Source organism: Onychomys torridus, chromosome 23, assembly GCF_903995425.1.
Source record: "Onychomys torridus chromosome 23, mOncTor1.1, whole genome shotgun sequence".
Taxonomy (NCBI): domain Eukaryota; kingdom Metazoa; phylum Chordata; class Mammalia; order Rodentia; family Cricetidae; genus Onychomys; species Onychomys torridus.
In genome coordinates this window covers 62283724-62306524 of record NC_050465.1, presented here as the reverse complement: position 1 = coordinate 62306524, position 22801 = coordinate 62283724, and the positions used below count along the sequence as shown (strand labels likewise).

Sequence of the window (22801 nt, the reverse complement as noted above, 5' to 3'; positions counted from 1 at the left end):
TATGGTAATTTGGCCTTATGTCCTCAGCCTATCCCGTGGCTCCCCGTGCTTGCATTCTGGCGGGATCCAATCACAGACTGACCCGTTCGCTTGGTTCCCTATATAAGCAGCTGCCTTTTGGTTCTTGGGGCCCCTCACCTCCCGCTCTTCCTCAATCAAGAGGCGCTCCAATAAAGTGTGATCTGAGAAGAATCCTCGAATGGTGGTCGTTCTTCCTCGCTGGTCGAGGAGCTCGCCGCAGGAGGAACTAAAACAGAGGCCATGGAGGAGTGCTGCTTACTGGCTTGCTCCCCATGGCTTGCTCAGCCTGCTTACCTCCAGCTCTCAGGACCACCTTTCTAGGTGCACCCAGAGGGCTGGGCCTGCCAACATAATAATTAACAAGAAAATGCCCTCCAGGCAATCCAATGGAGGCATTTTCTCAATTGAAGTTTCTCTGCCTATTGCCAAGTTGACAAAAACAAAAAACAAAAACTAACCAGGATAATCAGTAATTTTAGTAACTGCCTAATCTGTTTCCAAAGCACAAGAACATCCATAGGAGGGTTTAAATAGAATGAAAACATCTTAAAATATTCCTAAACGTAAGAAACATTGAACTTACGTTTTTTAAAAAAAAGAGTTCAGAGGGTCAAATGCTTATCATACCAGCATGAGGACCTGAGTTAGGATCTCCAGTATGTGCATATCTGTAATCTCCACTCTCCCAGTGGAGGCAGGAGGAGGAGACAGGTGAATCCCTCAAGTTCACGGGCCAGTAAACTGAGTTTATGCAGGGGGAGCCAACCACCACCACACACACACACAAACCTATCTCAAACAAGATGGCAGGTGAGGAGCATTCAGGGTTGTCTTCTGACCTTCAAATGTGCACTGCAACATGCACACACTCACACACACACACACACACACACACACACACATACACACACACACCATATACACATTCTCACAATATATGTGCAAATAAAAATAAAACATGAAATAAAAATTTTGGCTACACAGAAAAATCTAGAGAAAGAAGTAAGAGCTTTATAATCTATATTCAAAGAGAAACACTGGTGACATCTAGTTCAATATTTCAGACCCCTTAATATGGCATATAAATGCATATTTACATAGGTGTGATATTTGGGTCATGTTATAAACATCTTACTTCCTTCTTCCTGTTGCTCCATCTTGTTCCTGTTTCCCCTTTAAGTCCTGGGCCTTCACTCTACTTCAGTGTCATACATGTATTTATAGACTTACTTTTTAAAATCTAGAATCTGCATGTGGTAGAAAGCATGCCACATTTGTCTGAGTTTGGTTTATTTTTCATTTCATGACAATGTCCAGCTCCCCCCTCCATTTTCCTGAAAAATTACATCATTTCTTTTTTTATGACTGAATAAAACTCCAGTGTGTGCGTGCGTGCGTGCGCATGTGCGTGTGCGTGTGCGTGTGCGTGTGCGTGTGTCTCCACATTTTCTTTATCCATTCTTCTGTTGATGACCCTCTTAGTTGGATCCATATCTTGCCTATTCTGAGCGGTCCTGTAGTAAACACGTATATGTTTAGTATCCATGTAAAGTATCTTTTTGGAATGTTGTGGTACAATAATTTGGGGGTATAGGTCCACGAGTGCTCCCTCTGAATTGTAAGGTAGGTTCTATTTTTAGTTTTTAGGTGTCTCCACACTGTTGTTGTTTGTTTTTTGCTCTTTTAGAGGCCCACCACCCAGCTCCCAAATAAATCACACATGGAGGCTTATTCTTAATTGTAAATGTCCAGCCTAAGCTTGGCTTGCTTCTAGCAAGTTTCTCTTTAAATTATCCCGTTTACCTTTTGCCTCTGATCTTTTCCCATTCTCCTACTTCTGTAAATCTTACTCTTAGTCTGTGGTTTGCTATGTAGCTGGGTGGCTGGCCCCTGGAGTCCTCCTTCTCTGGCTCCTTCTTCCTCTCCTCTCAGATTTCTCCTATTTATTCTCTCACCTGCAGCCTGCCTGTCCTTTCTCCTGCCTTGCTATTGGCCATTCTTCTCTTTATTAGACCATCAGGTGTTTTAGACAGGAACAGTAACACAGCTTCACAGAGTTAAATAAATGTAACATAAACAGAAGGAACACACCTTAAAATAATATTCTACAACACCACACTAATTTCCACCATGGCTGAATCAGTTTACACTCCCACTAACAGTAAAAGGGTGTTCCTTTTTCCTTCACATCCTTGCTAGTGTTTATCGGTGTTTCTTTTCTGGATGACCGTCATTCTGCCTGGGGTAAGATGGGATTTCTGTGTTGTTTTAATTTGTATTTCCCTGAAGGCTTAGGGTGTTGAGCTGTTTTTTCAACTATTTATTGGCTTTTTGTATTTCCTATTTTGAGAACTGTTGGCTCAGTTCATTTGCCTACTTAATAATTGGATTATTTGGGGTGTGTTTTTAAATTTCACACAATCCCATTCGTCAATATTTAGAACTACTTTCTGAGTTCTTGGGGTCCTTTTCACAATGTTCTTGCCTGGGCCAATATCTTGAAGTGTTTTGCCCTTGTTTTCCTCCAATAGTTCCAAATTTGGGGGTCTTACATTAAGGTCTTTGATCCACTTTGAATTTGACTCTTAGGCAGGGCAAGAGATGTTGTGGTTTTCCCCATAGGAACATCCAGTTTTCCCAAGCACCATTTATTGAAGAGGCCATTTTCTCCAATGTGTATTTTTGATACCTTTGTTGAAAAATAAGTGGCTGTAGCTGTATGAGTTGATTTCTGGGCCCTGTGTTCTAGTCCATCAGTCCACATGCCTGTTTTTGTGCTAATGCCATGTTGATAAACTTCATTTTTAATTTCCTCCTTTTGTTATATGCCTAGAAATTCCTGGAATTTCAATTACTTTCATGGCCCTTTGGTATTGGGTAACTATAGATTATTATTATCTATTTATAGATAATTATTATCCCTTTATAGAATATAGTTGGAGAAAAAAATCTTCCTGTGTAGGTATTTGATAAATACTTCCTGGTGATAAGAGCTACCTATGGAAGAATAGGAATCTAAGGATGAAAGGAACAGGGCATTCTCCCATGTGGGGACAGGATACTGTTGAACTTGGGACCAAGAGCAAGCCTCCATTGCAATGAGTCAGGTTCCCTGGCCTAGTCTCAGCCCTAGTCATTGTGTGCTCAGTTTAAATAAAGCAGGATCAACCTTCATGTTTTATGCATATCAGAACAATGATTGCTATAATAATTTTTAATTTAAAATTAGTCATTCTCAGTGAAATTACATATGGGCAGAGCAAGCTCTAAAAATCATACCTGATGATAAATTCTCCTAGTTTTTTAAAAAAAATCTTATGTTAGTTCAAAGTAAACCAGTGAACTACACATGGGTACAAAAATAGAAGCGAGCCCAGAGCTCAGAGGGCTCTTTTAAGAGGTTTTGTGGCTGCAGGTGAGCACTGTGGGTGTTAGATTTCAGGGCTCCAGTGCTGCCAGAAGATGCTCTGGGATGAGCAGAGAGGAACAAACAAATGGAAGAGGAAAGAAAGAAAAAAAGACAGTGTTAGAGAGCCTGCCTAACATGCACAAAGCCCTGAGTTGAATCCCCAGCACTGAAGTGAGTTCAGGTCAGTCTGCAAATTGGTGAGACTCTATCTAAAAGTGAAATTTTAAGGAGTGGGGGCTGTCAGCCATGGGGCTGGAGAGATGACTCAGTAGTTAAGAACATGGGCTGCTGCTGTGAAATAATCCTTCTGTACACTGTAAATATGTATCACTCTCATTGGTTAATAAAAAAGCTGACCAGCTGGTAGCCAGGCAGGAAGTTAGGTGAGAAAGCCAAACTGAGAATGATGGGAAGAAGGAGGGCGGAGTCAGGATAGCAGCCAGCCAGCTGCCAAAAAAGCAGTACATGTTAAAAAAAAATATGGTAACAAGCCAATAGCCATGTGGCAAAGTATAGATAGAAATATGGGTTGATTTAGGTGTAAGAGTTAACCTAGTAACAAGCCTGGGCTATCAGTGGAGCATTTATAATTTTTTTTTTTTTTTTGGAGCTGAGGATCGAACCCCAGGCCTTGCACTTGCTAGGCAAGTGCTCTACCACTGAGCTAAATCCCCAACCCCAGCATTTATAATTAATATAAGCCTCTGTGTGGTAATTAGAAGCAGCTACTGGGATGGGAAAAACTCTGTATACAGGCTGTTCTTCCAGAGGACCTGGGTTTGATTCCCAGCAATCAATAGTGTCTCACAACCATCTGTAACTCCAATTCCAGGGTCTCTGGTGCTGTCTTGGACTTCACAGACAAAAACTAGACATGTAGGCCAACATTCATACATACAAAATAAATTAAAGAACTTTTTAAAAAAGAAGACAGGGTGCTAACAGCCCAGTGGCAACAGTGGTAAAGTGTTTGCCCAGATGCAAAGGGCCTTGATGTTCAAATTCCAGACACACACACACACACACACACACACACACACACACACACACACGCAGTATGGAATTTGACCTCTTCATAATACTAATTTGAAGTCGTTGAAGGAAGTAAAACACAGAAAGACAATAATAATTTTTTAAAGACACAGAAAACCTGCAGCCATAAAAGAAGAGTCGAAAACAAAGTCGAGGGCAGGTGTGCTTCTGCAAAACGCGGGCAGTCAGCCTTAGGCTCGCTACCAGCCACGCCTATGGAAACACGCAGCAGAGTGGCTGGGCCCCAGGCAGCAGGGAGGAAAGTATTACAAATCCTGTGGTGCTTCCTGAGAACTCCAAGAGTGTTTGTCAAAAATGTGAGGTAGATGCAGGACAATGGTTACAAGACAGGGATGATTTTTAAAAGCAAAACTTTGACTGAAAGCATTAGCTATGATGTGATGGTTTAAATGGAAAAGTCCCCCACAGGCCCAGGCATTGCTCAGGTGGTGACACGCCTGGGAGAGGTTAAGGAAGTTGGCCTCGATTCAGGAAGTATGTCACTGGAGGCGGGCTCTAAGAGCTCACATCCTTGCCCGACTTCTAGTCCACTCTGCTTCCTGTTTGTGGTTGAAGAGGTGAGTTCTCAGTTTCCTGTTCTGCTGCCCCGCCTGCCATTTGCTACCATGCCTCCCTGTTATGATACATTCTTATCCCTCTGGAACCATAAGCCAAAGTAAACTCCTTCTGGAAGTTGCTTTTGGTTATGGTATTTTATCATAGCGACAGAAAAGTAACTAATACAGTCATTATATTTTAAGTGCATCTCTTTAGAGACAGTATGTAGTTGGTTAGTGAGATGTGTGTGTGTGTGTATACTCGAGTGTATGTTCCCACATGCCTAGTTTAGAACCCAGGGCTTTGTGCATGCCAGACAAGTATTTCACCACTGAGCCCAGCACAATACTAATAACTTCTAAAGCACTAGGCAAGTTTCTCTTTTCAAAAGTAATGTTTTCCCATTATTAGTTATGAATCTAATGAGTCAATCAGACTCAGTCAGTTGAAGTAGGAAAAAAGTATTGATTACAAAATATTTTTCTAAATCTAGGAGCAACTGCTGTGTTCATGGAATGCCTTGCAACTTATTTCAGGCCATGTAATCCATGCTTGTCTATACCAGGAGTACTCAAAATGAGGGCAAGAAGTACCAATTCTCATCCCAATATAGTACTTAGGCAGTGAGCCAGAAACCAAAGACTAGACCATTTATAACTTGTTGTGTTGGGAAACTTCATATAGTTGCTTGTGGAACAGAAAATTTGGATGTTATTGAGAAATGACTGATGGGGTGTCCAGGGTACTGAGATAGAGGTAAGATAAGTGACGGTCATCTTACTCTCTTCTCTTTCCAGATATGATGATTATTCAGAAATATACAACTCCACCTTAGAACAACCATGATTCCATTCTGTCCGAGAACATGTGTGATATGAGCATGGGAATGATGCAGCTCTTGAAGTCACCCTCAGAGTCCTCCAAAGGGAGGAGGAGATCAAGTTTAAGAGAACATAGGGAGGGCTTCCCGGGTGTCACCTTTCTCTGAAATGCACATAGAACCAACTCAAGTTTTGGTTTCACGGTTACAATTTGTGTGTCACACTTCTAAATATATATTGCCTAATGTATGTCTTGCCTGGCCATTTTAGATACCTCAATCCGTTCTCAAGATTCCTGACATACCACAGATGGTTTATAAAACCCAAATGACAGGAATGACCTGGAAGCCACAGAAGGAAAGAGTACAGGGGACCCAGTGTGGTATAGATACACCCACAGATACCCGGAAGGGAGTTGTCTATGCTTTGTACACTGCCTTATCCCTTAAATTACAAATGTTTTTTTCTTACAAGAGAAGATTAAAAACATATTATTGATAAGATTTTGCTAGGTGATGTACAGTGGAAAATTTTGATACACACATACACAGAGAGACAACAACAAAATATTGAAGTCTGGTGTGGTGGTACACACCTTTAATACCAGCACTCAGTAGGCAGAGGATCTCTGTGAGTTCATCCTGTTCTATATAGCAAGTTATAGGCAACAAGAACTATACAGTGGGATCCCATCTTTTAAAAGAAGAATCATAAGAAGCTAATAAGGAAAAAAACTACATAAAAATCACAGTGGAAAAGGGTGAGCAGAGGGCATTCCCATGACATTATTGGAAAGACTGATATGATTGCCTGCTAAAGACACTCAGTCCACTTGGCTAAAAATAAAAGAAAGAAGAAAATAAAGTAATGGAATACTTTCATTTTGCTATCAAATTGCCCATTACTTTCCTTTAAAAAAATAACATTTCACTAATGGATTCCCAAATTAGTTGGTGGGAATATGCAGAGAGAAGAGATATTTTTATGCTCATCATACCTATCTACAAGATGATAACTGCAAAGAAGGGAAAACAGGTAACCTGGAAGGCTACAGCCACTTGTAGCAAGGTGTTTACATTACTGGCAATAGACTAAATTAGTATTATGTGCCTCCTGATCCAATGCTATGAGCAAGGACACAGGTCCTAACCAGTGTGCTCCTGTTGAACAGGCAGAAATGCAGTGCTGAGGAGGCATCAGGCAAACCCACACTGAGAGATTCTGGGGAAAAGAACCTGCTTGGACTCTGAAAGTATTAAAGTCAGAGAAGACAATGAGAGAATTGAGAATTGATCCACACTGGATCAGGGAGACGTGTCAGCTCAGCATAATTTATGATCCTGGATTAGAGCCCAGAAAAGCAAAATGACATCAGCAAGATTTGAAGGCCCACAGGTCACACACTACTTCTCTATTTGGGTTACTGCACCATGTTTTAAGAACTACATTCGGTTATTTATTTGTTAGTTAGTTTTTGTGTGTCTGTGGGTGGCTGTGCATGCCTCAGTGAGCATGTTGTCAGATGACAACCAGCATGAATCAGCTCTCTCCTTCCACCTGTGGGTCCAAGAGATTTAACTCAGGCCACCAGCTTGGCAAGTGCCTTTACCCGCTACGCCATCTCATTGGCCTGTCCCATAGTTTGATATGATGCTAATGTGAAGTGAAAGTTTTTTGAAGAGAGTTTTTAACATTAAATCAATAGATTATCATACTGTTTTTATAGTTACTTAGAGCTTTAAGTTATAAATGAAAAAAAATTCATGATGGGGATGTAGCTCAGTTGTTAAACATTTGCCTAGCATGCACAAGGTCCTGGGTTCAAGCCCCAGCACCATATAAACCGAGCATGGCGGTGCATGCCTATAATCCCAGCAATGAGAGGTAGGCACAGGAGGATCTGGAATTCAAGGCTACCTTAAGCTACATAGAGAGTCTGAGCCAATCCAGGCTATCCAGACCTTGTCTTAAACAAAAGATAAAAATGTTGGTGATAGCCTTTGGTTATGGTAACCCAAGTGACTATGCACAGTGACATGGATAAACTGTCATGTATTTGTGCAATGGATGGTACAGAGCATGAAACATGAAGACATTACTGCTACATGCCCCTGCAAGTCTCTTCTTGATAGTTCAAGATAAGGTGAAATGGATTCATCAGGATAGACTGATAAGCCAAAGTTTCCCAGTGAGGAGAAAGGCACTAACTAATGGAAGACTCAGAGAGACTTCTGGAATGTTTGGTAGCTTCACCTGAGAGATCAGGACAGCTAGCAGATTTATCGAGTTGTTCACCTCCAGGCTTTGTGATTGCTACATGAAAGTTACAATATAATTTAAATAATAACCGCAATAAGAAAAGATCATTTCTAAGAGCTAACAGGAAGCCAGCAGACTTGAGTGACATCTGGGAGCAATGATTGGCATTTTCTAAAATGTAACTGGGCAGTAGGTAAGAAGTAAAAGTGCCCAGAGTGGTAAGATAAGTCTGTGGATATTTAGTCTGAAGCAGAGATCCAAAGACACCCGTTATGTATGATCCAAAAACATGTTACGAAACCATTTTAAAGTGAAACATGATTATACAACCATTGAAATAATACAATTAAGGAATAGCCAAGGATGTGGCAAATATTTATGATACAGGTAGATGAAGTTAATTCCATATGTACACAGTTGCTCATTACTTACATGTTCTATATGTTAAAACAGTAGTCTAGAAAATGTCCATGGCATCCCCTCTGGGTGTGCCATTGTGACAACACTGATTTTCTTTAAATATTTTGGTGTCTTCCACTATATCTGACATAAACATGTATTATCTTAATGGCTGAAAATTATAAAAATCAGTCTCCTGGCTAGAGATATGACTAGCATGTGTAAAGCCACAAGTTCAATCTCTAGGTCCTCCTACATCTCACCCAAGTGTGGGAGTGCTTGTCTGTAATCCAGGCACTCTGGAGGCAGAGCCAGGAGGATCAGAATCCAAAGACACTGTGGACTTATTGAGTTGGAGGCTATCCTGGGGTACTCAAACCTATCTTAAAAGACAACGACAACAAAATTTAATTTTTTAAAAAATTGCTATCTTTCTAGCTAATGATCACCAAAAAATCAACATTTTTTCAAGGAGGACCAATCCTTTCCCTTCGAATTAAGCTCCAGGCGTCCAGCTCCCAACATTCTGCCCAGAACCTTTTTCCTTCCTTCGTTCCTCTTTTTCAAATCCCAGCAATCTCTGCTTTACTTAACTCTTTCCCATAAGATTCTCCAGAAATATTTTTTCCACTATTTAGAGAAATCAAAACACACCCAAAAAATGTAGACAAGGTTTTTTTTCTTCTTTGTAATGGCGCTATTACCACATAACCAGCACTGATGGAGCCACAGGAAGCTGGGGCTAAACTCCAAGGATATGGGCTGCGGAAGTAGTATTCAAAATGGCTGCAAGACACTATTTCTTCTTCCTCAGACTCCCGATCCCACTCCAAGATCTTGGGCGGCTAACCTCTGCTCTTTCCACGCAGCGCAGCCCAGCCCAGCCCAAGCCGGCAGATTTTCCTCTCTAACACACGTTGCCAATCAGTCCATCCCATACTGAAGCAAGAGAAGACATCAGAAATGTGAATTGCGGTCTTGACTGGAATTTTTTTCAATCTTTTATTTTCCTAACATGTGGAATGTATTTCACCAGGCAAGCAGAACAATGAAGACCAGTGGATGCTCCAAATGCCAGCGTTTTCGCAGATCTGACACAGATAGGGACACTCTTAATGGGTTGCCTGGAAACCCAGACAATGTTTTCTCCAAAGAAAAGTGTGTGCTACATCAAATGCAAGAATACCTTGGCTTACAATCAAATCTTATCAGGCCACCAGGAGATTTAATAATTAACAAAAACTATGGCAACAGAAAATGCAATTGCTTCTTGAACATGTAGAAACCTTGACACCTTAATTCTAAGTGAAGGAAATCAGCATTAGACTTGGCTTGCTCTTAACGCACTTCCTAAAACATGGTTACCGAGTCTCATTCTATCGATTTGACAAATGTTTCACCACCAACCACTTTTGACCATGTGTGCACTCCCCTTCATGCTGTCCAACAGAAGAAATGAAAGCAATTAAAAGTCATTCATTAATCAAAACCCTTCCTTGGTTTCCTGGATGAAAAGGCAGGAATCAGCATCCCTGGAAACATTATAAAACTAAAAGAAGATGCAACCAGATGATTGTGCAGGCATAAACAAGTCCCACGCTCCACTGAGAAAGGAGAGGGCAGGTGTTTATGTTGATGCTAAGTAGGGGACAGGTGAACCTCACATATCCATCATGATGTAGTCCTGAATGGGGGATACAGCTCGGTATAGAGCTTTTCCTAACATTCAGGATGCCCCAGTTTCAATCCTTAGAATCACCAGGAAAACACACACACACACACACACACACACACAAGAAAGTATTGAATTTGCTGTATTGGAGGTCCATGTTAGCCTGAGCAGAAGGATGTAAGTCTAGCAGAGTCCCATTTGTCTTCTCCATGTCCCTAGTCCCAGCCCAAGCAACGTGAGGGAGACAATGATCCCAGTGCTGGGATACCATGGATGAGGAGCTGAGGTTGATCCATAGAACCTATACTTTAAGAAAACTAAAAAGGCAGATGTGGGAGGCAGGGACCATGAATCCCTGAGGCTTGCAAGCCAGCCAGTCTAGCCTACTTGTTTAGCTAGAGGCCAGTGAGAGATCCTGTCTCCAAAATAGGTGGAGGTCTCCTGAGGAATAACTCTTGAGGTTATCCCATGGCCTCCTCATACGTGTGTGTACATGTGAACTCAAGCTCAGATGTGCACCCAAACATATCACACACACACACACACACACACACACACACACACACACACAAATCTTTAAAAAAAAAATCTATACAAGTGGCAGGGACCAACACATCCTGGTTGCACAGGGAGACCCTTACAGCAGCTCCCTTCCCACAAGTCCCCAGGCGGTATTCCACCCCCACATCCAGCAGCTCCCATCTCCACCTGAACTTCTTTGTCTGCTTTTCCACTGATACATACACACAGTGTTCTCTTCTCCACCACAGCACCCACTTTCCTATTGCCTTTTCAGCCTTAAGCTTCCCATTGAATGGCGTCTCCTCTTTTTCCCGAAGTTCATCAGCCAGCTCGCTCTCTTTAAGTCCTTGTGTCTGGGTCTTGTGTTCTGGCTCCCTCAAGTGAGCAGAGGGATTTAACCCACACCCCACTAACAAGCTGATGGATTTTATTAGTCAGTATCCAACAGGCAGGTCCCAGATGGATGAAGTCTGTGCCTGGCCATTTCCTAAGATGCTGTCCAGCCCACAAGCTCAATGACTTGATCCTTATCCAATCAGCTTGTAGCAATAATGATGGCCCCATAATCTGCAACATGATGGCTTCCATCTTAAGAAGCCATTTGCATGAGAAAGACAACATAGGCAGAAGAACCCCAAACAGACATTAAGGTCTGGTTTCAGGTTAGTCATATTGCTGTTTGACTCTGACAGCTCCATCTAAAAGGCTTTTACACCAACTCTCTTAATTCCCGTTTGAGCATTACGGTAAATCACATACCCTTTCCCCACAGAGAAACCCCGAAATCCCTTCTTAAATCACTGTTTGATGTTACTAATTCTAACTTGCCCTGCAGAGTGAAACTGATTCACCATCCTCAAGTCCTTAGGGTGAAGTCCAAATTCTGCTACTTTAAGACTTCAGCCTACAGCTCTGCCTTTAGCCATCCTGCCAGTCAGAAGGGCTACACCAAGCTTTTTCTGTACCAATGCTAGAGATTTTTTATTTGCTCTTTCAAATCCACCCTCCATTTTCTTTCCAGAGAAACTCAGCTTACTGAATAGGATCAGCCAGGTGCCCAATATTCCTGGATGTGGTAGTTTGAATGTAATTGGCTCCCATAATCCCATATTCCCATAATCTCATAGGGAATGGCACTATTAGGAGGCATGGCTTTGTTGGAGTGGGCATAGCCTTGTTGGAGAAAGTGTGTCGCTGCAGGAATGGGCTTTGAGGTTTCATATACTTACTATACTGCCCATTGAGTCAGTTGACTTCCTGTAGCCTGTAAGATGTAGGACTCTCAGCTACTCCTCCAGCACCACATCTGCCTGCACACACACTGCTATGCTCCCCTTTGTGATCATAATGGACTGAACCTCTGAAACTGTAAGCAAGCCACCCTCAATTAAATGTTTTCTTTATAAGAGTTGCTATGGTCATGGTGTCTCTTTACAGCAATAGCAAACCCTAACTAAGACACTGGCTATTCTAATGGAATCTGATTAAAGGGGTGCACTGGCAGGATATGATAAATGGGGTACATGGATATGAAATCAATATGTATTTCCCACTCTTTGCCTTGCTGTGTGATTGCCTCTCTCTACAAAGCCTCCCTTCCTTTCCCCCGCCCCCATGTGTGTGTGTGCATTTGCTGGAGATAAAATCTAACACTTTTATGCTCAGCCAGGCCACAGTCTCTGCTCTCAGCCTCAGTTGCTATCAGGGACCTGCCATTCAGCTCAGGGGCAGTTGGATCTGGTGTTAGTGAAACCCTGTTCTCTCCTCTTGCATATTTGTTGAAGTATTAAGGCCACTCCATGTAGTTAAAAGGGAGGTTTATTTTGTGGGGAAACTTACAAGTAAAGGGATAGGTTACAGGGTCCAGGAAAGGTGTAGTACAGTGCAGCAGTGTTCTCTGGAAAACTCTGTTCAACCTACCTCCAGCGTCCAGGATCCAGGAACCAAGAGAGCCGGCATATGCGGGTCTCAGGTCTTAAGGGCTCCTGTCTTGGCCCTGCCTTGTAGGTGTGACAGTTACCAAAGCCTCAATGGGGGTAATACTTTCAGGTCAAAGCTGGAACAGCTACTTACTACACTTGCACACTGAAGCTGGTGTCTTAAGATGCTTCATTTTTCCCATGTTGAATTTTTTCTTATCCTGCCTACATATTCATAAAGGATTCCTATCTGAACTCCTTTCAATTAGCCACCCATGTGTTGAATCTTAAATAGGTTTTATTTTTAAAGCAGTTTTAAATTTAAAAAAATTAGGAAGATAGATAGAATGGCCACATTCTCTCCATACATTCTGCTGCCAATCTACATGGGTACTGACATTCTAAATTAGTATGGCAGGTTTGTTTCAAAATGGATACATTCTAATTAATTGAAGTCCATTCTTTATGCAAACTCTTAGTTTTCATCTAAGGTCTAGCATTCTATCTCATGCAGGGCTTATCCTCTCCAGTCATCAGTTTTCTTAGGCGCCTCTTGACTATGACTGTTTCTCAGTTTCCCTGCTTTCTGATGACTTCTACAGTTCTGAAGCATACTAGCAGGATTTGCAGACTGGCAGTCACTATGTATCAAGATACATAATTTAAATATTTATCAGGAGCCCACACTGTCAATAAGGACTTTCACTGTTGGTGCTGACCTTGGTCACCTGGCCAAAATAGTGTCTGTTATTTCTACACTGTAACATTACTTTCCCTTCTCTTCTCTCCATACTATATTCCCTGCAAACCCCTATGTGCAGCCCACCTTTAAAAAGTTGGGGGTGGGGGTTTGAGGCAATAGCTCAACAGCTGAAGTGCTCACCTTGCAACAGCAGGTTCTGATCCCTCAAACCCCTGTGAAAACACTGGACATGGTGGTATCTGTTTGTATCCCGAGCCATGGGCACAGCAAGGGTACAAGGACAACAGACATATTCCTGGGGCTCACTGGCCAGTCAGCCTAGCCTATATGTTAAATTCCAGGCCATGAGAGACGCTGTCTAAAAAACAGGGTGTTTGATACTCAGGAATGATACCTAAGGTTGACCTCTGGGCTCCATCCCCACCCTCACATATATATTCACACACATACATACATACACACACACACACACACACACACACACACACACACACACACACACACACACCCCACAATGGCTAGGGCTGTTGCTCAGCAGTTGAGTGCTTGCCTAGTATGCTTGACACCCTGGGTTCCAACTTCAAAATATAAAACAGGAAATGGCATGTTTTATCTCCCTAAATGGGGTGTAGAACTTTTGTGGGCGTTTTTTAATTGAGGTAAGCTATTCATACGACTTATCATTTTAACTATTTTTAGGTGTTTCAATTACCCCTTTTAAGTAGGACAGTCTTTTCCTGATGGTACTGATCTCATGCTAATCTTGTTATCATTCACCCAAAGTGACACATGCCAAGTTTTAGCACACGAGGAACTTCAAGTAAATGAGTTTTCCTCATTTTTATCTATGTGATCTATTTTCTTTAAGCCCTAATCAAGGTCTCTGCTGGGGAACCAAGCTCTACCTACTATTGCCTCCTGTATTCATTTTTTTTTTTCTGAAAGAAAAATTGTTTCATGTGTATGGGTGTTTTGCCTGCATGTATGTCTGTGCACTGAGTACACAAGCCTAGTGACCATGGAAGCCAGAAAAGGGCTTTGACTCCCCTGGAACTGAAGCGACAGACAGTTGTGAGCTGCCGTGTGGGTGCTGGGAATAGAACTCAGGTCCTCTAGACGAGCATCCAGTGAGCGCTCTTAGCGGCTGAGCCATCTCTCTGGCCCCACATTCATCCTTCCGTCCTAGCTTTTCTTCATGTTGCCCCTGTTTACTTGAGCCCTCCTGGGGCAAGGACCTAAATTTCATTTGTGTCTCTGAGATAGATGAATGTCCCAGAAACACAGCAGCTGATCAATAAATGGTTATAAATAAGGGAAGCAAAAAGCAGATACAAGTACAAGTGGCCTAGGTATTCCAAAGAGGAGAGAACTCACTAATGTGTCACCTTGGCCAAGAGAGGGAAGTGTGTGCTCAGGCTCGTTCATCCTATTACACCCTGCCTCTGGGATCCTTTGGTTAAACCTATGAAAAGTCATGACATGTGTCTATGACTTTCATCCCTGTCTGGACATTTAAATTAGGAGGTTACAAATGCTATGTGGAAACACAACTAGATAAAGATGCTGCTATTTTTCAGTGAAAACTGACAACGATCTAAAGGCCCAGCAATAGACAAATAGAATTCCCGGTAATCCATGTGATAGCGTAACAAGAAGTCATTAAATTCCATGTTGAACTCTGCTTGAGCAGCTATTAGGCAGTGCAAGGGCATGGGTAAATTTGTCCTTCATGCTTTCTCAAAATTTCTCCTCTGAACAATGAAAACATCTGTAACTAGAAAAGGAAGAAAAAAAGGTCATCACATCTGTGTTTTCAAAGTGGTGCATTGCAGCATGAATCTTAAAAGGTCTTATTAATAAAAACAAACCCGGAGCTAGGTATTGGGGTGAATGCCGGAAGATCAGAGAAGCAGAACAAGCCACAGCCACCTCACCTTGCCAATCCCTCAGCTGATCCTGTTTCCTCAGACTGGAAGCTTCTGTGTCCTCATCCAAATGGATCTCAGCTGAACCGCTGCTCAAAAGCCTAAAAGCTTAACCAGCCCTAGTTCCTGGTTTTCACGCCTTATACCTTTCTGCTTCTTGCCATCACTTCCTGGGATCAAAGGCATGTGTCACCATGCCTGGCTGTTTCCAGTGTGACGCTGAACTCACAGAGATCCAGACAGATTTCTGCATTTGGAATGTTAGGATTAAAGGCATGAGTGCCACCATTTTCTGGCCTCTATGTCTATCTAGTGGCTGTTCTGTTCTCTGACACCAGATAAGTTTATTAGGGTGCACAATATCATCACAGTGCATCTACCCTTTCAAGCTTGAACACCCCACAAAGGATAATCAAAATATGGAGTTAAAATGTCCCGGCTGTCATGACCACTGCCTGGCTCATGTCCACCCTCACACTGAACATCCTAAGGGTGTGAGTCCCAGGAAAAGAGAACCCATAGCTTCTCACTCATTCATCAGCTCTGCTGGGCTCCACTCTGGACATTATTTTGCTTGTTGGACTTGCTCTTATGGTGATGGTGGTATCCTTTTACTATATTGCTTTTTTGACCCTTTTTAAACAGTTTTCAATATATTAATAATCTCTCCTACATTGTTTTTCTTTTGTATTTCTTAAATTAGCATGTGTGTGTGCATGTGTGTGTGTGTGTGTGTGTGTGTGTGTGTGTGTGTTAAATAACATTCTGCTGTCTTGGAACAAGAATATTTTGGTTTTGTTTGTTGTTGTTGTTTGGGTTTATTTGTTTGGTTTTGTTTTTTTCAGACAGGGTTTCTCTGCATAACAGCCCTGGCTGACCTGGAACTCCCTCTATAAACCAGGCTGGCCTCAAACTCAGAGATCTACTTGTCTCTGCCTTCTGAGTGCTGGGATTAAAGGTGTGTGCCACCATCGCCCAGATTGGAGCAAAGTATTTTTCAACACAACCTATTTTTAATTCCTACTCAACCAAATTTTAGAATTATGTGTGAGCAGTTGTCAAAAAGTATTTATTGAGCATAGCAATGTTTGGGAAGTCTAAACATTCCTAGTCCAGTATAATGATGAAGAAAGGCTATACAAAGCCTACACACAACTGTGTTGGGCAAACAAGGCTGTCAGACATCAAAACACCATTGTATGGAAGGTTGGCTTGGCCTCAGAACAAATAAACAGTTCTGTCCTAGCCCCTGCCTCCCTGCCCAGTCCTAGGATCCCTGCTTGGAGCAGGACACTACCTCCCAAGGCCATTCAAGAAAGCCCTCTGATGGCTAACCCTGCAAACTTGCTACTTTGTAAATAGCAGCTGGTAGCACCTGTATCTCATTTCTACCCTGTCCAGCCAGGTCTGATGCCTCACACCTTCCCAGCAAGGCATACACAAAGCCCTGGCATTTCTGCCCTGGAAGCTTCAAGTTTAGACTCTGGAATCAAAAGCTCTGGCTTCCTGAAACTATGCAGCTATCTGGGTAGTTCCCAACAAGCCATTCAATCCTAGGGACTCAGACCTACTGAACAAAGTCTAAGGCCAAGTCCAATTTTTCAATGATGGCTTTACGAAAGCCAAGCCCCACCCTAGTTAATCTCTAACCTAAAAGTGTGTGGTATTATGAGAATTTGTATGGGAAGCGTTTATTCATTTCCTTACTCATCTAGTGTTAAAGATTACAATAAATACAGAAAATGCAGAAGATGAATTAGATTCCTTGAGATCTCAAGTAACTCCAAGGAAGGAATTAACTTCTCAACTGTTTGAAGGATCCTGTCAGTGTCCCAGGGCTGTCTTCTAGGCTATGTGGGAAAAAAAATCATTTGATATTTTAATTTGATCTTTAGTAGTCTCTGTTAAAAATCTTAAAAGCTATTGATTTTCCTCTACAATCTATGCTTAGATAGCCACAACATTCACAGAACTTCAACTGGGTGAAGATCCAAGCAAAGAAAATGAGCATCCTCAAATCCCCACACAAAGGCAGTTATACAATGCAGCATGCTCTGCAAGGAATATATCTCAAGAAGCAGGGAGAATGGACAGAACCAGAGCCACCCTGGAAGCAGCAAAGGGCTGCAAAGGCTTGCCCTTGAGAGGGGACTCGTGTCTGATTTGATGATGCACACTTACAACTTCAGCCCTTGGGAGGCTGAGGCAGGAGTTTTACCAGTTCAAGGCTAGGGCTACACAGTGAAACTGTCTTTTAAAGAAAATTTGCAGAACAGCCACCCCCTGGTCTGTAAAAAGCCAGAAAAGAAAGGAAAGGGGTGTAGGGATGAGTTTTCACAATTGCCCCCTTAGGCCCTTGTGAGTTATCTGGAGGCAGGGATACAATTACTCCTCTGGGGAAACTTCCCATGTATTTGTTAAAGGCTAACCTTCCCACTCTCTCAAAACAAACCTTTTAAAACACTCACAACCCCTTCTCTTATCAAAAGATCTCGAGTTAATTTTTTCCTGTTACAGCCACTACAAGAAGTCATTATCCTGCATTTTCTGTTTTCTTTTACTTACTTCAGGGCTATAGTAATCCAAGTCTGGAGTGGGAACCAGAACTCTACTCCTTGATTCCCCTGACCACCTGTGCACTCCGAGAAGCAAAGGATATGCTCAGCTTGTTTTTTAAAGGGGAAGAGGAATCTCCCCCAGAATGTGCAATCACTTTATCACTGGAATTGTAAAAAACAGTTTAAGAAACACCCGTGGAAAAATTCGGTCCTCACCTTCCTGAATTAGGAAGAGCAGGTACAGAGGGGAGAAGACAGGTAGAGAGCAGCTGGTGCTGGTCCTCAAGAGAAGCAGGGTGCCTGCTCAGGAAATGCCTCCCGGGGGGGGGGGGTGGGGCGGGGCATTAGTCTTATGCACTGCCTCTGTCGCCTTTGGAGACAAGGTGCTAGGAAAGACAGGGGTCTTGAATTAATCTAAAAGCTATTCGCATGCCATACAACACAGTGAAGGAACTGTGAAAGAAGTGGAAACACTGTAAAGAATTTCTCTAGCTGAGAACACACAACCAGCCCACTGCCATCTTTCCAAATGAATTCTGTAACTCAGTGCCTCTCGTATTCTATCCCTACACAAGAGCCAGGTTCTTAACTAGTTATCTATCTATACGCGAGGACGTGTCACCTTCCAGTTAACAGAGGAACAAAACATTGGGGGTGGGGCGTGGGGGGGGGGCGGGGAGTAGAATTGCTTCTGTCCTGGTTTGTCATTTTCTGCTTAGCCGAAGGAAAGGGCAGCTGCTGGGGGTGCCCAAGGGAGACAAGCTTCCGTAGCTGCCATCTGCCGCCTGCCTGGTCCTTGCAGCCTGGAGGAGTCCCTGTGCAGCTCACTGCACAACGCGAAGCCGCAGTAGAGTTGTGTAACCTCGCTCAGGATGCAAAGCATCTACGGAAAGGCCACTAAGGCCAGTCGTGAAAGACCGACCAGGCTGCAAGGCCCCCAAGACTAGGGAATACCGGAGGGAGACCGTGTTGGACCCCCATCCTTACGGGTGGCTGGAGGTGGGGGCTGTGCATCCTCTGAGGAGCCTAAGTCTGGGGGTGCAGCGAAGCAAAGCGCGCAACTCCGGAGTCTAACAGGAGCAAAAGGAGGACGCGGCAGCAACCTAAGGGCTCTGGGGGAGTTCTCAAGCTGTGTCCCAGGGAAGTGCCAAGGACATCCCCACTTTCCAGTTACGTAACTCTCACACTTTGGGCGGAATCTACTGAAACACGAACTTACTCATTAAAGTAATTAAAGTAGAAAGTCTCTCAACGGATACATGCAAAGGCCCTGGGTGTTGTCTGAAAGGACGTAGCTGCCACCTGCAGCCATAGAGAGTGGCATCGGGTGACTGTCCCCCGCCGCACCCTCCCTAGTGGATGCCGGGTGGCGGCGGATGGCGCCCGCCGGTCCCCATCACCGGGTCGCCGTGACCGGCAGGTACGCGGGCGTCCGTCGCCCTCCTCCCCACGGCAGACACCTGCCCGCGGTTACCTGCGGGTTGGCGGGGAGATGCGCGACTTCGGGGACCCTCGCCGCCCTCTCCGAGGGGCCGTTCTCCCCAGGACTGTCCTCCCGCGCCGGGAAGAGCCCGCAGCGGCGCTGGAAGCGCGCCACGAGCTGCGAATCCTGCAGGCTCCGCAGCAGCTCGGCCATGGTGAGCCGCGACCCCGCTTCTCCGACCTGCAGCCACGCGCGTCCGTGTCCTGGGCGTGCGCCCTGGCCTGGCGTTCCGCAGCCGGTGCTCCCAGCGCAGGGCGAGCGGGCGGGGCGCAGCGCCAGCCAACAGGTGCGCCACCCGGGTCCTAGCGCCCGCCCCGCACTCGGGGAAACTCAGGTGTCAGCCTGCCTCTACCTGGCCCCTTCCTCGCCTTCTGGACAGCCCCAGCCCCACACCCCACCTGTCTCCCCTAGGGCGCTCTCGCAATTGCTTTGAGGAGTCTAGGTGCTGGACCTGCAAGCCGACACCACTCTGTCGGGCTAGTACAGACTAACTACTAAGGAAGAGCATGGGTGCACCTGCCGGGTGCATCCTTCCAAACGCTGCAGGAAGCCCAGAAGCTTTGGGACCCTCCTTTCAAATCTTGAGGCCAAGATGAAGCTGGTCCCTAGCGCGCGCGCGCGCGCGCGCACACACACACACACACACACACAAACACACACACACACACACACACACACACGTCCCCACATCTCAGCTCCCTGTCCCCACTTTTGCCTGGTTTCTGCAAGATTAATTCCCAGGAGTCCGGCTTCTAGGGAGAATTCCCAGTGCTTCCAAACTCAGCTTGACGCAAAGTTTCCTCCTCACAGGCCTGTCACCCCCTTCGAACTTGTTCAAGAATAGAATAAATGCAGAGGCTGGAGTCAACCCGAGAGATGTCATGTAAAAACAGAAATCTCCCTCCTCCCACTCCCACCTCCGGCCCCAGCTCTGGGTCTTTGTAAGACTTTAGACCCAAAGGGAACAAGGTGCTGAGCGACCACAAGGCGCCCCAGCGACTGCTTTAGAACAGCAAAAGAAATGTCCTGCAGATGTGCCCCAGTTTTTCCTAGGTCCTGTTAAACCCCCCTTCCGGGTCTCTGAGATCCTAAAATGACCTCTGCACTTCATCGCAGGGGCTGAGAAGCAACAGTTAAAGGAGGCCCAGGTGATTGCCCTGCAGCAAGACTACAATCCAATCCTTAGTTGGGAGCAGAAGGCTGCAGGGGTGGGGGGATGGGGAGAGGTTGTTCCTGGCTGCACTTGTGAATCATGCTATTTGGCTGTGGATGAACACCTGCCACCACCTTGCTTAGCCAGTTGTCCTTCTAGGCTGGGAGGTCTTTGGTTCCTGATGTCTAAGGATGGTGTGGTCTCTTCCCTTGCTCTTTAGTCCTGTCTGGAAAACATGGTCAAGGTGTTTAAAAAGGCAGTAACTTCTTCAGAAATACTATTTTCCTCTTACAGAGAAGCATGGGGCTGCTGTCACAGCCCTGTGATGTCACATCCATACATGTATAGCTCAGGAGGCAGTAGCGCCATGGTCGTGTGTCGTGTCTCCCCCACCCCACCCCAGCCCAGCCCCGAGTGCTGCTTGCTGTCATTTACAGACAGGGAATCAAACCCCATGGTTTGATTTTAACAGCTGGCATTACAGTCGCTCCCAATCTATTGCCTTTATAGATTTTAAAAAATGTGTTCTCCCATGAAGACACTTGGATGTCTGTCTGAGTCTCCCAAATTTGTTGCTATCCAAGGAAAGAAGAAGAAAAAAAAAAGACAGCATAAAAGATGGCACACTGAGTATGGTGCCAAATAGCCTTTTTGACCGACTCAAGTTTTCAGTGGTTCATGAGACCTGAGATCAGTCACTGTGGGTTTGTTTTTCCTTCTGTGATGAAACACTCATCTTCATTTGTTGCCTTTCTTGAAAGGCTCTTGTGAAAATCTCCAGATGATCTCCATGAAGCATCATGAGCCAGTCATGGCAATATACATTATGTTGTGTGACCTGCTCTACACTCCCTGCCACTGTCCTTTGAGGCAAACTCTCTCACAGAACCCAGAGCTAGGCTGCCTCCTCCGCCCTCCACACAGCCACATCCTCAGGTCCTCACGCTTTCACAGCAAGTACTCTTATTCCCTGAGCTGACTCTCTGGCCCTTTGAATTTTATTTTTAAAGAAGGGGCTTTGTTACATAGCCCACACTGGCTTCAGATTCTCAAACCCATCTGCTTCTGCCTGGTAAGTGCTAGATTACAGGTATGTACTGCCATGTGCAGACAGAGACTTGTTTGGATTTATTGGTTAGGGATAACGGTTAAGTTGCAATAATAAGCATCCCCCAAAAGACAGTGGTTCTAAGAACAAAAATATTTATTTCTCTGTTACATGGTCCCAAGGTAAGGCTGCACTGACACATAACTCAATGACTTGAGTTCTCTTCATCCGATTGCTTCTCCATGCCCTGCCCTAGCACCACACCTTAAGTGCGCGTCTTCTTGTGTACAGCTCCTAAAAAGGAGCACGTGGTGAGTCACTTTCACAATGGACAAGTGAAGCAGAGGTTTATCCTATCCACAGGAACACACCCAGGCAGTCTCAGGAGAAGCTTGGAAGTGTCACCTCTAGTAGGGAAGCCTGGGTCTGGCTTAAAATGTACTTCTGTGGAAAGAGAAGAGGACAGCGTTATTTCGTATTTATTTACTGTTGGTTCCTGCAAACTACTAGAAGTCTCTGCTAGAGTTTGGAAACAAACTATTATTGGTGAAAGTGACATAAAATAGGAGCAGCAAGGTAGCTCAGCTAGTGAAGGTACTTACTGTCAATCTTGGTGGCCTGAATTTGATTCACACACACACACACACACACACACACACACATACACACTAAATAAATACATACATACAAACAATTTTTTTTTTTTTTGTCTTTTGAGACAGTATTTCTTTGTGTAGCCTTGGCTGTCCTAGAACTCACAGAGATCCGCCTGCCTCTGCCTCCCAAGTGCTGGGATTAAAAGTATGTGCTACCACTGCCCATAAAATGTAATTTTTAAAATACTGTAACATATAAATCAGTGTTCTCTACTGTGTCTAATTTAATTTAGGCTCTCTGCCTTTGATGTGGTACCCTCTAAATGCTTTGATGCAAATACTTTAAAGATGTTTTTCTTTAATTTTGAGAATTTCATATATGTATTCAAAGAAATATGATTATAGCTACATCTATTTTCTCTTCCAACTTCCTCCATATTCCATATTCCAAATTCCCCCTAACATGCCTTCCTGTCAACATCCTATCTTTTTTTTTTTTTTAATAAATCACAAAGTTCAGTTAGTGTTGCCCATGTGTACATGGGTATGGGGTATCCACTGGAGCATGGAAGATGCTTTTTTAATCTTTTAACTTTTTTTTTTGCTTTTCAAGACAGGGTCTCTTTATAGAGCCTTGCCTTCCTGGAACTCACTAGGTAGACCAGGCTGGCCTTGAACTCACAGAGATCCACATCCCTTGCCTCCTGAGTCCTGGGATTAAAG

The 22801-nt window shown here is 44.1% G+C and overlaps 1 protein-coding gene across 1 annotated transcript in view; it reads right to left on the bottom strand.

Annotated features, from left to right (window-relative positions):
* The window catches only part of Sgpp2 (sphingosine-1-phosphate phosphatase 2), a 115252-nt gene extending 95637 nt beyond the window's left edge, over positions 1-19615 (bottom strand). Inside the window, exon 1 of the mRNA XM_036173673.1 lies at positions 19273-19615. Within this exon, the coding sequence (XP_036029566.1) occupies positions 19273-19434 (162 nt within the window). The 5' untranslated portion in view covers positions 19435-19615. The remainder of the gene's footprint in view (positions 1-19272) is intronic.
* Between the last annotated feature and the right edge of the window lie 3186 nt (positions 19616-22801).